Below are 17,060 nucleotides of genomic sequence, written 5' to 3' on the forward strand. Positions count from 1 at the left end.
AGTGCGAAGAAGTAAAGTTGTTAGTGCAAGAGAAAAGAGAGGTGTTTGGACAATACTTACAAGGAAGGAGCATAAATGACTGGGAGATGTATAAGAGAAAGCAACAGGAGGTCAAGAGGAAGGTGCAAGGATAGTGGTAGAGGGCAAATGAGAGTTCAGGTGAGAAAATATTATTAAACTTTAGGGAGGATAAATAGATGTTTTGGAAAGAGGTAAATAACATACGTAGGACAAGAGAACAAATGGGAACATTGGTGAAAAGGGCAAGGGGGAAGTGAAAACAGGTAATAATGAAGTGAGTATTCTGAAGGTTTGTTGAACGTGTTTCATGATAGAATGGTCAATGTATGGTGTTTTGGTCAGGGTGGTGTGCAAAGTAACAGGACCAGGCAAATGTATGGTGTTTTGGTCAGGGTGGTGTGCAAAGTAACAGGACCAGACAGAATGGTTTGGTTAAGAAAGAAGAGGTGGTAAAAGCATTGCCAAAGATGAAATCTGGCAAGTTGGCAAATTTGGATGGCATAGCAATTGAATTTATCAAGAAAGGGTGTAATTGTGTTGTTGATTGGTTGATAAGGATCTTCAGTGTATGTATGGATCATGGTGAAGTGCCTGGAGATTGGCGGAATGCATGTATAGTGCCACTGCACAAAGACAAGAGGATAAAGGTGAGTGTTCTACCTACAAAGGCATAAGTTTGCTGAGTATTCCTGGGATATTGTATGGGAGGGTATTGATTGAGAGGGTGAAGGCATGTACAGAGAGACTGGGGAGGATCAGTGTGGTTTCAGAAGGGGTAGAGGATGTGTGAATCAGGTGTTTGCTTGGAAAAATGTGTGTGAGAAATACTTCGAGAAACAGATGGATTTGTATCTAGCATTTATGGATCTGGAGAAGGCATATGATAGGGTTGATAGAGATGCTTTGTGGAAGGTCACAAGAGTATATGGTGTGGGAGGTAAGCTGCTAGAAGCAGTGAGAAGTTTTTATTGAGGGTGCAAAGCATGTGTACAAGTAGGTAGAGAAGAGAATGATTGGTTCCCAGGAAAGGTCAGTCAGCGACACAGGTGTGTGGTGTCCTCATGGTGGTTTAATTTGTTTATGGATGGGGTGGTTAGGGAGGTAAATGCAAAGGTTTTGGAGAGAGGGGCGAGTATGTAGTCTGTTGGGGATGAGAGGGCTTGAGAAGTGAGTCAGTTGTTGTTCTCTGATGATACAGCAGTAGCAGATGACTGAAGGGAGAAACTGTAGAAGTTGGTGACTGAGTTTGGAAAAGTGTGTGAGAGGAGAAGGTTGAGAGTAAATGTGAATAAGAGCAAGGTTATTAGGCTCAGCAGGGTTGAGGGACAAGTTAGTTTGAATGGAGAAAAATTGGAGGAAGTGAAGTGTTTTAGATATCTGGGAGTGGACTTAACAGAAGGTGGAAATGAGCCATAGGGAGGGAAAGGGGCAAAGGTTCAGGAAGTGATGAAGAATGTGTGGAGAAAATGTTCTCTCAGAGTGTGAAAATGGGTATGTTTGAAGGAATAGTAGTTCTAACAATATTATCTGGTTGTGAGGCATGGGGTATAGCTAGCGCTGTATGGAGGAGGGTGAATGTGTTGGAAATGAAATGTCTGAGGACAATATGTGGTGTGAGGTGGTTTGATCGAGTAAATAATGAAAGGGCAAGGGAGATGTGTGGTAATAAAAAGAGTTTGGTTGAGAAAGTAGAAGAGGGTGTGTTGAAATGATTAGGACTTATGGAGAGAATGAGTGAGGAAAGGTTGTCACAAGTGGAGGGAAGGAGAAGTGGGAGACCAAATTGGAGGTGGAAGGATGGAGTGAAAAAGATTTTGAGCAACCAGGACCTGAACATACAAGAGAGTGAGAGGGGTGCAAGGAATAGTGAATTGGAACAATGTACTCTACAAGGGTGGGCATGCTGTCAATTGATTGAACCAGGGCATGTAAAACGTCTGGGGTAAAGCATTACACATGACAGCTAGAGACTGGATGTGAACAAATGTGGCTTTTTTTGTCTGTTTTCCTGGTGCTACCTTGATGACACAGTGGGTGGTGATGCTATTTCTTGTGGGGAAAGGTAGCACCAGGAGAACAGACAAAAAAAAAGGCCACATTAGTTCACACTCAGTCTCTAGCTGTCATGTGTAATGAACCAAAACCACAGCTCCCTATCCACATCCAGACCCCACAAACCTTTCCATGGTTTACCCCAGATGTTTCAAGGGCCTGATTCAGTCCACTGACAGCATGTTGACCCTGGTATACCACAATGTTCCAATTCACTTTATTTCTTGCATGCCTCTCACCCTCCAGCATGTTCAGGCCCTGATCACTCAAAATCTTTTTCACTCCATCCTTCCACTTCTAAATTGGTCTCCTGCTTCTCCTTGTTCCCTCCGCCTCTGACACACATATCTTTTCTTTCATAATTGTCAGCCATTTCCTGCGCAAGGAAAGTAGCCTCCGGAAGAGCCAAAGAAAAGGCCTTACTCACTCATTTCCATGCTTTACCTGTCATACCTTTACATTTGTATGGATTGTATCCTCATTGGCACAAACTGTGCTTATATTTGACTCATTCTCATCATATGGCCAACAGATGCTATACTCATACCATCATGTAACATCTAAAAGTATGAAATTTTCAGATAATGTCATAACCTCACAGATCTCTTCACCCCACTGTCACTTAGATAGCCCTTACATTTCAGTGACATACTGAAGTTAGGGTACACAGCAAACTGGCCTCAGTAATATAAAAATCTAATGGCTGGGGACAAGCACACTGGACTGGGGCAATAAGTAAACTGCAAAATCAGTGAGGGTGGTAGAATGTGGTGGGAGATGCTGCACATATCCACCACATGATCTGTGCAGTGTATGTGTCATTCCAAACTGACACCAGAAGACAATCAAATTTGTGTTGAGGAAATTAATGTCACACATATTTCAATGTGGATAAGCACATCTGCATTGTGAAAACCTGCAATGAACAAATATTCTCTTTACTTACTTTTACTATCCTACCTCAGGAATCTCTTGTTCAGGATTCAAACCCTGGCAAGCCCATGCATAATTCACAGCCAGCAATGCTAACCACTACAACACAAAAGCTTATGACTTGTGATCCAGTGTTTCATGCTTCACACTCATTAATTTTCAAATATGTTATAATATCTAGTGTCATATGCTCAGTAAAATTCAACAGTGCTAATATGCACTGCACTTTATTTTTCTATGAGAATGAGTTTAATCTTGACATATATACTATTCATAGGAACAATGTGGTAACAGCTGTACACAGCATAGTACTTAATACAAAGATATCAAAATATTGCCAAATACAGCCCCATGCAAACTTTGCTCCTCTGAGTTTTCAAAAAATTTGACCCTAATATAGTTCAAAACAAGGAGACTATAGTACTCCTAAAGTTCATATACATAAAGAATGGAAATTGTACAAATCAAAAAGCACACCTTTTTGTTTGAGTCCATTTCTTTGATCCATGAAGCCAACAGCGGTGAATAACTGGCAATAAGAAATCCAATCTCTTCCTTCTCTTTAGTTTCAAATACAAAACATTTGTGTGCATCTGGTAGTGTGCGCAGAAGGTTGATGGTTATAAAATTATCACTGAAAGGCAAGGTAACAACAATAATGATAATTCCACCTTATATGAAATATCACAACTCATTAACATTACCTCAAATCTTATCTGGCTCATATGCCATACTTAAATGTTTACTATTAATACCACGATATATTTCTAAAATTCTTCTTTTGACGATGTCAGACACATTCACAAACACTTACTGAACATTTCTTGTAAGAAAAGACTTTTATAGTAACTTACTTATAGATGAAAGGAATAAGCTACATAATGAAACTATGAATGCTGACAGAATATAGGAGTTTAAAAAAGTTGTATGCCACTACAGAAAGATAGAGATGGAGCCCCATGGGTGCAAAGCTCCCTCCCCATAAAGTACGATTACTTTACTACATACACAAAGTCATACGCACAATAATAGTACAAGCAGGAAAAATTTCTTGATACTTCTCTGCAGAAGCTCCTGTTCTGCAGGTGATACATGGAGAAAGACACTAAAGGGGGCTCCAGGGGTATTTCAGAGGTACATATTTACAGAAACACTGGTGAATTAACTGATGAATCAAGACAGTATCTGAGGGGTGGTATGTTTACATAGCCATAAGAGGCAGCTGTAAATACATAAATTTAATAACTTACATGACAGAAAATTTTCAAGAGACAGGGTCCCATGAGTGCAAAACTCTTTCCCCACAAAGTACAAATGGGTAATCACAATAAGTAAACACATCCAGCATCCTAATTACTCTAAGCCATCTACAATTCATACACTAATGAGAACAATGTAATAAACTAGCAGGCAAAGTCATATTTGGATGCCCAGTAAAACACAGTCATATGGAAGTCAATATGAAAGAAAAAAAATTCATTCAAATTAACAACCACAGATACCATCTTTCATGTCAAAGGTGGAGTGGGCTACTTTAGTAATTTTTAGCCAAAAAGACAAATATCTATTCTTTCATACATGTTTGCCATTTCTTGCATTAGGGAGGTACTGCCAAGAACAGATGAAGAAATATCCTAATTCACTCATATCCACTCTAGCTGTTGAAAATAATGCATCAAAACCTGAGCTAAATATCTACAATTAGGCTCCACAGACCTTCCCATGGTTTCTCCAGGCTGCTGCATATACCCTGGTTCAGCCCAGTGAAAGCACATCATCCCCTGTGAACCACACTGCTCTGATTCACTCCTTCCCTTGCATACCTCACACCCTCACGTATATCCTGGCCCTGAGCCTTCATAGCACCTTTTGCTCCATCCTTCCACCTTCTTGGCTTCCCCATTTTCCTTCTTCATTCCACTCTGACATCATCATTCCTTGATATTCGAGGAAGCACTAGCATTGCATGAACCAGGAAATAAAGTCTGATAAGCCATAGGAAAAAATGAACTTCTCAGTCATACTAAGCAAGGTTAAAGCATGTCTCTTAATCCTATTAATACAACTCAGAAGCAATAACAATCATGAGAGTTGAAAGAAAGAAGAAAAGGGAAAGTGAGACAATGAAAATGTTCTCAATGAACAATTCAAATGCCATTGGTTGGGAGATGGAAAGCCTGTCAGATGAAAGCATCAATGGTATGGCAAGGGTATAAATAAGCTCATGCTTAAAACATACTGTCTGGAGGACAACATGAAAGGATCTTAGGAAATTGCTAGGGATAACAGAAGCTGACAAAATGCACTAGAATTGGTAGCTGATTTGGGTAAGAAACTACAGAAGTTGGTGACTGAATCTGGTAAAGTGTGCGAAAGAAGAAAGCTGAGAGTATATATGAATAAGAGCAAGGTTATTAGGTTCAGTAGGGTTGAGGGACAAGTTAATTGGGAGGTAAGTTAGAATGGAGAAAATCTGGAGGAAGTGAAGTGTTTTAGATATCTGGGAGTGGATTTAGCAGCAGATGGAACCATGAAAGCAGAAGTGAGTCACAGGGTGGGGGAGGGGGCAAAGATTCTGGGAGCACTGAAGAATGTGTGGAAGGTGAGAACATTATGTTGGAGAGCAAAAATGGGTATGTTTGAAGGAACAGTGGTCCAACAATGTTGTATGGTTGTGTGGAGGAGGGTGGATGTGTTGGAAACGAAATGTTTGAGGACAATATGTGATGGGAGGTGGTTTGATCGAGTAAGTAATAAAATGGTAAGAGAGATGTGTGACTCACTTCTGGTTCCATGGTTCCATCGGCTTCTAAATCTACTCCCAGATATCTAAAACACTTCACTTCCTCCAGTTTTTCTCCATTCACACTTACCTCCCAGTTAACTTGTCCCTCTACCCTACTGAACCTAATAACCTTGCTTTTATTCACATTTATGATCAACTTTCTTCTTTCACACTCTACCATACTCAGTCACCAACTTCTGCAGTTTCTCACCCGAATCAGTCTCCATCGCTGTATCATCATCGAACAACAACCGACTCACTTCCAAAGCTCTCTCATCCACAACAGACTGCATACTTGCCCCCCTCTCTAAAACTCTTGCATTCACCTCCCTAACAACCCCATCCATAGACAAATTAAACAACCATGGAGACATCATGCACCCCTGCTGCAAACCGACATTCACTGGGAACCAATCACTCTCCTCTCTTCCTACACATACACATGCTGTACATCCTTGGTAAAAACTTTTCATTGCTTCTAGTAACTTACCTCCTACACCATATACTCTTAATACCTTCCACAAAGCATCTCTATCAACCCTATCATATGCCTTCTCCAGACCATAAATGCTACATAGAAATCCATCTGTTTTTCTAAGAATTTCTCACATACATTCTTTAAAACAATCACCTGATCCACACATCCTCTACCACTTCTGAAACTACAGTGCTCTTCCCTAATCTGATGCCCTGAACATGCCTTTACTCCTCTCAAGCAATACCCTCTCATATGATTTCCCAGGAATACTCAACGAACTTATACCTCCGTAATTTGAACATTCACCTTTATCCCTGTTGCCTTTGTACAATGGCACTATGCATGCATTCTGCCAATCCTCAGGCACTTCACCATGAACCATACATACATTGAATATCCTTACCAACTAATCAACAACACAGTATCCTCTTTTCTAATAAATTCTACTGCAATACCATCCAAACCCACCACCTTGCCGGCTTTCATCTTCCGCAAAGCTTTCACTACCTCTTCTCTGTTTACCAAACCATTCTCCCTGACCCTCTCACTTCTCACACCATCTCGTCCAAAACACCCTATATCTGCCATTCTGTCATCAAACATTCAATAAACCTTCAAAATACTCACTCCATCTCCTCACTTCACCACTACTTGTTATTACCTCCCCAATAGCCCCCTTCACCGATGTTCCATTTGTTCTGTTGTCTTATATATATTATCATACTTTGTCGCTGTCTCCCGTGTTAGCGAGGTAGCGCGAGGAAACAGACGAAAGAAAGGCCCAACCGACCCACACACACATGTATATACATGCACATCCACACACGCACATATACATACCTATACATCTCAACACATACATACATATACACACACACAGACATATACATATATACACATATACATAATTCATACTGTTTGCCCTTATTCATTCCCGTTCCCACCCCGCCACACATGAAATGACTACCCCCTCTCCCCGCATGTGCGTGAGGTAGTGCTAGGAAAAGACAACAAAGGCCACATTCATTCACACTCAGTCTCTAGTTGTCATGTATAATGCACCGAAACCACAGCTCCCTTTCCACATCCATGCCCCACAAACTTTCCATGGTTTACCCCAGACGCTTCACATGCCCTGGTTCAATCCACTGACAGCACCTCTGACACATATATCCTCTTGGTCAATCCTTCCTCACTCATTCTCTCCATGTGACCAAACCATTTCAAAACACCCTCTTCTGCTCTCTCAACCACACTCCTTTTATTACCACACATCTCTCTTACCCTTTTATTACTTACTCGATCAATCTACCTCACACCACAGTGTTGTAACAAGAATCAAATGCCTTGTTTAATCACGTTACAAACTATGATCGTTGTATTGACTTGAGTAACGCCATCTCAGATATTAACTCTAACTCTATTACCAAGAGAAATATCATTGAATCTTCTATTATCAAATACACAAAGAATTATAAACTTAATATCAGTGATGGTCTATACAAATTAGATAACTTTATTGTTGATAAAATTTGAAAAATGATAAGTTCATGAACACTCGTTGTATGTTTTGGACAATCACATGTTTAGCAAATGGCGTCCTAGCTTTGTCTCTTTGATGTATATCAACTGACTGTTATATTTCTCTCTTTTGTCTCCCCTGATGATGTCATTATTACTCGAAAGTGCACTTGGGACCTTATCGTGTTTCATTTTCCTCGTGGACTCATAGGAATATATATATATATATATATATATATATGTAGTGATGGGTGATTTGAATGCAAAGGTGAGTAATGTGGCAGTTGAGGGAATAATTGGTATACATGGGGTGTTCAGTGTTGTAAATGGAAATGGTGAAGAGCTTGTAGATTTATGTGCTGAAAAAGGACTGGTGATTGGGAATACCTGGTTTAAAAAGCGAGATATACATGAGTATACGTATGTAAGTAGGAGAGATGGCCAGAGTGCATTATTGGATTACGTGTTAATTGACAGGCGCGCAAAAGAGAGACTTTTGGATGTTAATGTGCTGGTAACTTGAGGGATGTCTGATCATTATCTTGTGGAGGCGAAGGTGAAGATTTGCATGGGTTTTCAGAAAAGAAGAGAGAATGTTGGGGTGAAGAGGGTGGTGAGAGTAAGTGAGCATGGGAAGGTGACTTGTGTGAGGAAGTACCAGGAGAGACTGAGTATAGAATGGAAAAAGGTGAGAACAAAGGAGGTAAGGGGAGTGGGGGAGGAATGGGATGTATTTAGGGAAGTAGTGATGGTTTGCGCAAAAGATGCTTGTGGCATGAGAAGCGTGGGAGGTGGGTTGATTAGAAAGGGTAGTGAGTGATGGGATGAAGAAGTAAGATTATTAGTGAAAGAGAAGAGAGAGGCATTTGGACGATTTTTGCGGGGAAATAATGCAAATGAGTGGAAGATGTATAAAAGAAAGAGACAGGAGGTCAAGAGAAAGGTGCAAGAGGTGAAACAGAGGGCAAATGAGAGTTGGGGTGAGAGAGTATCATTAAATTTTAGGGAGAATAAAAAGATGTTCTGGAAGGAGGTAAATAAAGTGCGTAAGACAAGGGAGCAAATGGGAACTTCAGTGAAGGGGGCTAATGGGGAGGTGATAACAAGTAGTGGTGATGTGAGAAGGAGATGGAGTGAGTATTTTGAAGGTTTGTTGAATGTGTTTGATGATAGAGTGGCAGATATAGGGTGTTTTGGTCAAGGTGGTGTGCAAAGTGAGAGGGTTAGGGAAAATGATTTGGTAAACAGAGAAGAGGAAGTAAAAGTGTTGCGGAAGATGAAAGCCGGCAAGGCAGCAGGTTTGGATGGTATTGAAGTGGAATTTATTAAAAAAGGGGGTGACTATATTGTTGACTGGTTGGTAAGGTTATTTAATGTATGTATGATTCATGGTGAGGTGCCTGAGGATTGGCGGAATGCGTGCATAGTGCCACTGTACAAAGGCAAAGGGGATAAGAGTGAGTGCTCAAATTACAGAGGTATAAGTTTGTTGAGTATTCCTGGTAAATTATATGGGAGGGTATTGATTGAGAGGGTGAAGGCATGTACAGAGCATCAGATTGGGGAAGAGCAGTGTGGTTTCAGAAGTGGTAGAGGATGTAAGGATCAGGTGTTTGCTTTGAAGAATGTATGTAAGAAATACTTAGAAAAGCAAATGGATTTGTATGTAGCATTTATGGATCTGGAGAAGGCATATGATAGAGTTGATAGAGATGCTCTGTGGAAGGTACTAAGAATATATGGTGTGGGAGGCAAGTTGTTAGAAGCAGTGAAAGTTTTCATCGAGGATATAAGGCATGTGTAGTGTAGGAAGAGAGGAAAGTGATTGGTTCTCAGTGAATGTAGGTTTGCGGCAGGGGTGTGTGATGTCTCCATGGTAGTTTAATTTGTTTATGGATGGGGTTGTTAGGGAGGTGAATGCAAGAGTTTTGGAAAGAGGGGCAAGTATGAAGTCTGTTGGGGATGAGAGAGCTTGGGAAGCGAGTCAGTTGTTGTTTGCTGATGATACAGCGCTGGTGGCTGATTCATGTGAGAAACTGCAGAAGCTGGTGACTGAGTTTGGTAAAGTGTGTGAAAGAAGAAAGTTAAGAGTAAATGTGAATAAGAGCAAGGTTATTAGGTACAGTAAGGTTGAGGGTCGTCAATTGGGAGGTAAGTTTGAATGGAGAAAAACTGGAGGAAGTAGAGTGTTTTAGATATCTGGGAGTGGATCTGGCAGCGGATGGAACCATGGAAGCGGAAGTGAATCATAGGGTGGAGGAGAGGGCGAAAATCCTGGGAGCCTTGAAGAATGTGTGGAAATCGAGAACATTATCTCGGAAAGCAAAAATGGCTATGTTTGAAGGAATAGTGTTTCCAACAATGTTGTATGGTTGTGAGGCGTGGGCTATGGATAGAGTTGTGCAGAGGAGGGTGGATGTGCTGGAAATGAGATGTTTGAGGACAATATGTGGTGTGAGGTGGTTTGATCGAGTAAGTAATGTAAGGGTAAGAGAGATGTGTGGAAATAAAAAGAGCGTGGTTGAGAGAGCAGAAGAGGGTGTTTTGAAGTGGTTTGGGCACATGGAGAGAATGAGTGAGGAAAGATTGACCAAGAGGATATATGTGTCGGAGGTGGAGGGAACAAGGAGAAGTGGGAGACCAAATTGGAGGTGGAAAGATGGAGTAAAAAAGATTTTGAGTGATCGGGGCCTGAACATGCAGGAGGGTGAAAGGCGGGCAAGGAATAGTGTGAATTGGATCGATGTGGTATACTGGGGTCGACGTGCTGTCAATGGATTGAATCAGGGCATGTGAAGTGTCTGGGGTAAACCATGGAAAGTTCTGTGGGGCCTGGATGTGGAAAGGAAGCTGTGGTTTCGGGCATTATTGCATGACAGCTAGAGACTGAGAGTGAACGAATGGGGCCTTTGTTGTCTTTTCCTAGCGTTACCTCACACACATGAGAGGGGAGGGGGATGTTATTCCATGTGTGGCGAGGTGGCGATGGGAATGAATAAAAGCAGACAGTGTGAATTGTGTGCATGTGTATATATGTATGTGTCTGTGTGTGTATATATATGTGTACATTGAGATGTATGGGTATGTATATTTGCGTGTGTGAACGTGTATGTATATACATGTGTATGGGGGTGGGTTGGGCCATTTCTTTCGTCTGTTTCCTTGCGCTACCTCGCAAACGCGGGAGACAGAGACAAAGCATAATGAAAAATAATATTTTCATTTATTTATTTATTTTGCTTTGTCGCTGTCTCCCACGTTTGCGAGGAAGCACAAGGAAACAGATGAAAGAATTTCCCCAACCCACCCCCATACACATGAATATACATACACGTCCACACACGCAAATACACATACCCATACATCTCAATGTACACATATATATACACACACAGACACATACATATATACACATGCACACAATTCACACTGCCTTTATTCATTCCCATCGCCACCTCGCCACACATGGAATAACATCCCCCTACCCCCTCATGTGTGCAAGGTAGCGCTAGGAAAAGACAACAAAGGCCCCATTCGTTCACACTCAGTTTCTAGCTGTCATGTAATAATGCACCGAAAACCACAGTTCCCTTTCCACATCCAGGCCCCACACAACTTTCCATGGTTTACCCCAGACGCTTCACATGCCCTGGTTCAATCCATTGACAGCACGTCGACCCCGGTATACCACATCGTTCCAATTCACTCTATTCCTTGCACACCTTTCACCCTCCTGCATGTTTAGGCCCCAATCACTCAAAATCTTTTTCACTCCATCTTTCCACCTCCAATTTGGTCTCCCACTTCTCCTCGTTCCTTCCACCTTCGACACATATATCCTCTTGGTCAATCTTTCCTCACTCATTCTCTCCATGTGGCCAAACCATTTCAAAACACCCTCTTCTGGTCTCTCAACCACACTCTTTTTATTTCCACACATCTCTCTTACCCTTACATTACTTACTCGATCAAACCACCTCACACCACATATTGTCCTCAAACATCTCATTTCCAGCACATCCATCCTCCTGCGCACAACTCTATCCATAGCCCACGCCTCACAACCATACAACATTGTTGGAACCACTATTCCTTCAAACATAGCCATTTTTGCTTTCGGAGATAATGTTCTCGACTTCTAAACATTCTTCAAGGCTCCCAGAATTTTCGCCCCCTCCCCCACCCTATGATTCACTTCCACTTCCATGGTTCCATCCGCTGCCAGACCCACTCCCAGATATCTAAAACACTTTACTTCCTCCAGTTTTTCTCCAGTCAAACTTACCTCCCAATTGACTTGACCCTCAACCCTACTGTACTATTAGGTACAGTAGGGTTGAGGGTCAAGTCAATTGGGAGGTAAGTTTGAATGGAGAAAAACTGGAGGAAGTAAAGTGTTTTAGATATCTGGGAGTGGGTCTGGCAAACTCAGTCACCAGCTTCTGCAGTTTCTTACATGAATCAGCTACCAGCGCTGTATCATCAGCGAACAACAACTGACTCACTACCCAAGCTCTCTCATCCACAACAGACTGCATACTTGCCCCTCTTTCCAAAACCCTTGCATTCACATCCCTAACAACCCCATCCATAAACAAATTAAACAACCACGGAGACATCACATACCCCTGCCGCAAACCTACATTCACTGAGAACCAATCACTTTCCTCTCTTCCTACACGTACACATGCCTTACATCCTCGATAAAAACTTTTCACTGCTCCTAACAACTTGCCTCCCACACCATATATTCTTAGTACCTTCCACAGAGCATCTCTATCAACTCTATCATATGCCTTCTCCAGATCCATAAATGCTACATACAAATCCATTTGTTTTTCTAAGTATTTCTCACATACATTCTTCAAAGCAAACACCTGATCGACACATCCTCTACCACTTCTGAAACCACACTGCTCTTCCCCAATCTGATGCTCTGTACATGCCTTCACCCTCTCAATCAATACCCTCCCATATAATTTACCAGGAATACTCAACAAACTTATACCTCTGTGATTTGAGCACTTACTCTTATCCCCTTTGCCTTTGTACAATGGCACTATGCAAGCATTCTGCCAATCCTCAGGCACCTCACCATGAGTCACACATACATTAAATAACCTTACCAACCAGTCAACAATACAGTCACCCACTTTTTTAATAAATTCCACTGCAATACCATCCAAACCTGCTGCCTTGCCGGCTTTCATCTTCCGTAAAGCTTTTACTACCTCTTCTCTATTTACCAAATCATTTTCCCTAACCCTCTCACTTTGCACACTACCTCGACCAAAACACCCTATATCTGCCACTCTATCATCATACATATTCAACAAACCTTCAAAATACTCACTCCATCTCCTTCTCACATCACCACTACTTGTTATCACCTCCCCATTAGACCCCTTCACTGAAGTTCCCATTTGCTCCCTTGTCTTACGCACTTTATTTACCTCCTTCCAAAATATCTTTTTATTCTCCCTGAAGTTTAATGATACTCTCTCACCCCATCTCTCATTTGCCCTCTTTTTCACCTCTTGCACCTTTCTCTTGACCTCCTGCCTCTTTCTTTTATACCTCTCCCACTCATTTGCATTTTTTCCCTGCAAAAATTGTCCAAATGCCTCTCTCTTCTCTTTCACTAATAATCTTACTTCTTCATCCCACCACTCACTACCTTTTCTAATCAACCCACCTCCCACGTTTCTCATGCCACAAGCATCTTTTGCGCAAGCCATCACTGCTTCCCTAAATACATCCCATTCCTCCCCCACTCCCCTTACCTCCTTTGTTCTCACCTTTTTCCATTCTGTACTCAGTCTCTCCTGGTACTTCCTCACACAAGTCTCCTTCCCAAACTCACTTCCTCTCACCACTCTCTTCACCCCAACATTCTCTCTTCTTTTCTGAAAACCCCCACAAATCTTCACCTTCGCCTCCACAAGATAATGATCAGACATCCCTCCACTTGCACCTCTCAGCACATTAACATCCAAAAGCCTCTCTTTCATGCGTCTATCAATTAACACGTAATCCAATAACTCTCTCTGGCCATCTCTTCTACTTACATACGTATACTTATGTATATCTCGCTTTTTAAACCAGGTATTCCCAATCACCAGTCCTTTTTCAGCACATAAATCTACAAGCTCTTCACCATTTCCATTTACAACACTGAACACTCCATGTATACCAATTATTCCCTCAACTGCCACATTACTCACCTTTGCATTCAAATCACCCATCACTATAACCCGGTCTTGTGCATCAAAACCACTAACACACTCATTCAGCTGCTCCCAAAACACTTTCCTCTCATGATCTTTCTTCTCATGCCCAGGTGCATATGCACCAATAATCACCTATCTCTCTCCATCAACTTTCAGTTTCACCCATATCAATCTAGAATCTACTTTCTTACACTCTATCACATACTCCCACAACTCCTGATTCAGGAGTAGTGATACTCCTTCCCTTGCTCTTGTCCTCTCACTAACCCCTGACTTTACTTCCAAGACATTCCCAAACCACTCTTCCCCTTTACCCTTGAGCTTTGTTTCACTCAGAGCCAAAACATCCAGGTTCCTTTCCTCAAACATACTACCTATCTCTCCTTTTTTCACATCTTGGTTACATCCACACACATTTAGACACCCCAATTTGAGCCTTCGAGGAGGATGAGCACTCCTCGCGTGACTCCTTCTTCTGTTTCCCCTTTTAGAAAGTTAAAATACAAGGAGGGGAGGGTTTCTGGCTTTAATATGGGCATTCAGTTACCCATCTTTGCTAAATTAAAAAGTGGGGAACAAATGGACAAGTATGAGACAGTAAAAGAAGTATTGGTTATTGCTATAATGTTGTGGGAAATAACTTCATACCTCTATGTGAAAAGAACTTGGGGGTCAAATTAGCACTGAACCTATTGCCAGAACAAAATACCTGGTGAAGTGTTACATATATAAGTTATTTGTTGGTCAGTGCTAAACATCATCAGAGTACTTGCATACTGAAATGTTGAGTAAAATGTTTACACAAAAAATATCACAATCAAATTAATGCATGCACCTTAAATTCAATTACTATGATTACTACCAAATTATACAAATAATTAATCACAAAAACTATTTACCCTTCATCAAACCAAGGGAACACAATATAAAAAATCCTTATACATCATTAGCTGACGGCAGAGAGGAATGCTAGTCACTACTGCCAACTGAGGCTTTGCTAATTCCCTTTTTTCATATATATGTAGGTGAATCTCAAAAGAGCCATTTAACCAAAAAGTAATCTGTATGCTGTGGGTACTTGTGTACTGGAATATATCAACTTTTTTTCATTTTAGTTTCATAATTTTCATACAGATTACGACATTCATCAAATTACTGATTAAATGATTACGACTTGGCAGGCTCAGAAATCTTGGCATCTGTTCTGAAGGAGATATGTGATTTGATCACCAGCATTCTCATCTAACTAAAAGTCTCTTGACAGAGGATGTTTAACCATTAGATGACTCTGTGCTAAGGTAAAGGGCTCTGGAAGGTCATCAGTGGTGCTAGAAGGGGACACAATCTTTGTGCTAAGGCAAATGACTGGAAGGTCATCAGTGGTGCTAAAAGGGGACACAATCTTTGTGCTAAGGTAAATGACTCTAGAAGGTCAACAGTGGTGCTTGAAGTGGACACAATCTTTTTGCTAAGGTAAATGGCTCTGGAAGGTCATTAGTGGTGCTAGAAGGAGACATAATCTTTGTGCTAAGGTAAATGGCTCTGGAAGGTCATCAGTGGTGCTTGAGGGGACACAATCTTTGCCTCATACTATGTTATAATCAATCAGAGTCAGTACTTCACATAAAGTGAGAAGTTAAAAAGAATTGTTAGATTGCACAGACAGAATGATAAAACTCAGATGAATTTATAGACAAGAGTTCAATGATAGGTCAATTCTGAGAGGTACCTAGGCAGAAAGGGTGAAATAAGATTAGTGCTACCTAGGAGTTATTCAAACACTAACTAAACACATTCTAACAAGGTTCAAAATCAATCATCAACTGACATGCTTATTTTGTGGTAATGCACTAAAAACATGCTAATTTTGGATTTTTGCTTGGAGGATGATGTAGTGCATGAGTAAGAAGTCAGACAAAGCTAATATTTATCTCTTTGCTGAAGGTCAAGTACATGAAAAATGAAAATAAACTACAACATAGGCTTACCTGGGGTCTAAAAAGATTGATTCTATGTCGCAGTGAATAAGAGCAAGGTTATTAGGTTCAGTAGGGTTGAGGGACAAGTTATTGGGAGGTAAGTTAAAAAGGAGAAAATCTGGAGGAAGTGAAGTGTTTTAGATATCTGGGAGTGGATTTAGAGCAGAGGGAAACCATGAAAGCAGAAGTGAGCCCACAGGGTGGGGGAGGGGGCAAAAGATTCTGGGAGCACTGAAGAATGTGTGGAAGTGAGAACATTATGTTGGAGAGAAAAAAATGGGAAATGTTTGAAGGAACAGTGGTCCAACAATGTTGTATGGTTGTGTGGAGGAGGGTGGATGTGTTGGAAACGAAATGTTTGAGGACAATATGTGATGGGAGGTGGTTTGATCGAGTAAGTAATAAAATGGTAAGAGAGATGTGTGACTCACTTCTGGTTCCATGGTTCCATCGGCTTCTAAATCTACTCCCAGATATCTAAAACACTTCACTTCCTCCAGTTTTTCTCCATTCACACTTACCTCCCAGTTAACTTGTCCCTCTACCCTACTGAACCTAATAACCTTGCTTTTATTCACATTTATGATCAACTTTCTTCTTTCACACTCTACCATACTCAGTCACCAACTTCTGCAGTTTCTCACCCGAATCAGTCTCCATCGCTGTATCATCATCGAACAACAACCGACTCACTTCCAAAGCTCTCTCATCCACAACAGACTGCATACTTGCCCCCCTCTCTAAAACTCTTGCATTCACCTCCCTAACAACCCCATCCATAGACAAATTAAACAACCATGGAGACATCATGCACCCCTGCTGCAAACCGACATTCACTGGGAACCAATCACTCTCCTCTCTTCCTACACATACACATGCTGTACATCCTTGGTAAAAACTTTTCATTGCTTCTAGTAACTTACCTCCTACACCATATACTCTTAATACCTTCCACAAAGCATCTCTATCAACCCTATCATATGCCTTCTCCAGACCATAAATGCTACATAGAAATCCATCTGTTTTTCTAAGAATTTCTCACATACATTCTTTAAAACAAT

The 17,060-nt window shown here is 41.2% G+C and overlaps 1 protein-coding gene across 1 annotated transcript in view; it reads right to left on the reverse strand.

Annotated features, from left to right (window-relative positions):
- Myo81F (Myosin 81F) overlaps positions 1–17,060 on the reverse strand; it is a 387,373-nt gene that overhangs the window by 120,525 nt on the left and 249,788 nt on the right. The window contains exon 29 of the mRNA XM_071662293.1: positions 3,484–3,640. Coding sequence (XP_071518394.1) covers positions 3,484–3,640 — 157 coding nt within the window. The remainder of the gene's footprint in view (positions 1–3,483; positions 3,641–17,060) is intronic.

This window comes from Panulirus ornatus, chromosome 6, assembly GCF_036320965.1.
Source record: "Panulirus ornatus isolate Po-2019 chromosome 6, ASM3632096v1, whole genome shotgun sequence".
NCBI classification, from domain to species: domain Eukaryota; kingdom Metazoa; phylum Arthropoda; class Malacostraca; order Decapoda; family Palinuridae; genus Panulirus; species Panulirus ornatus.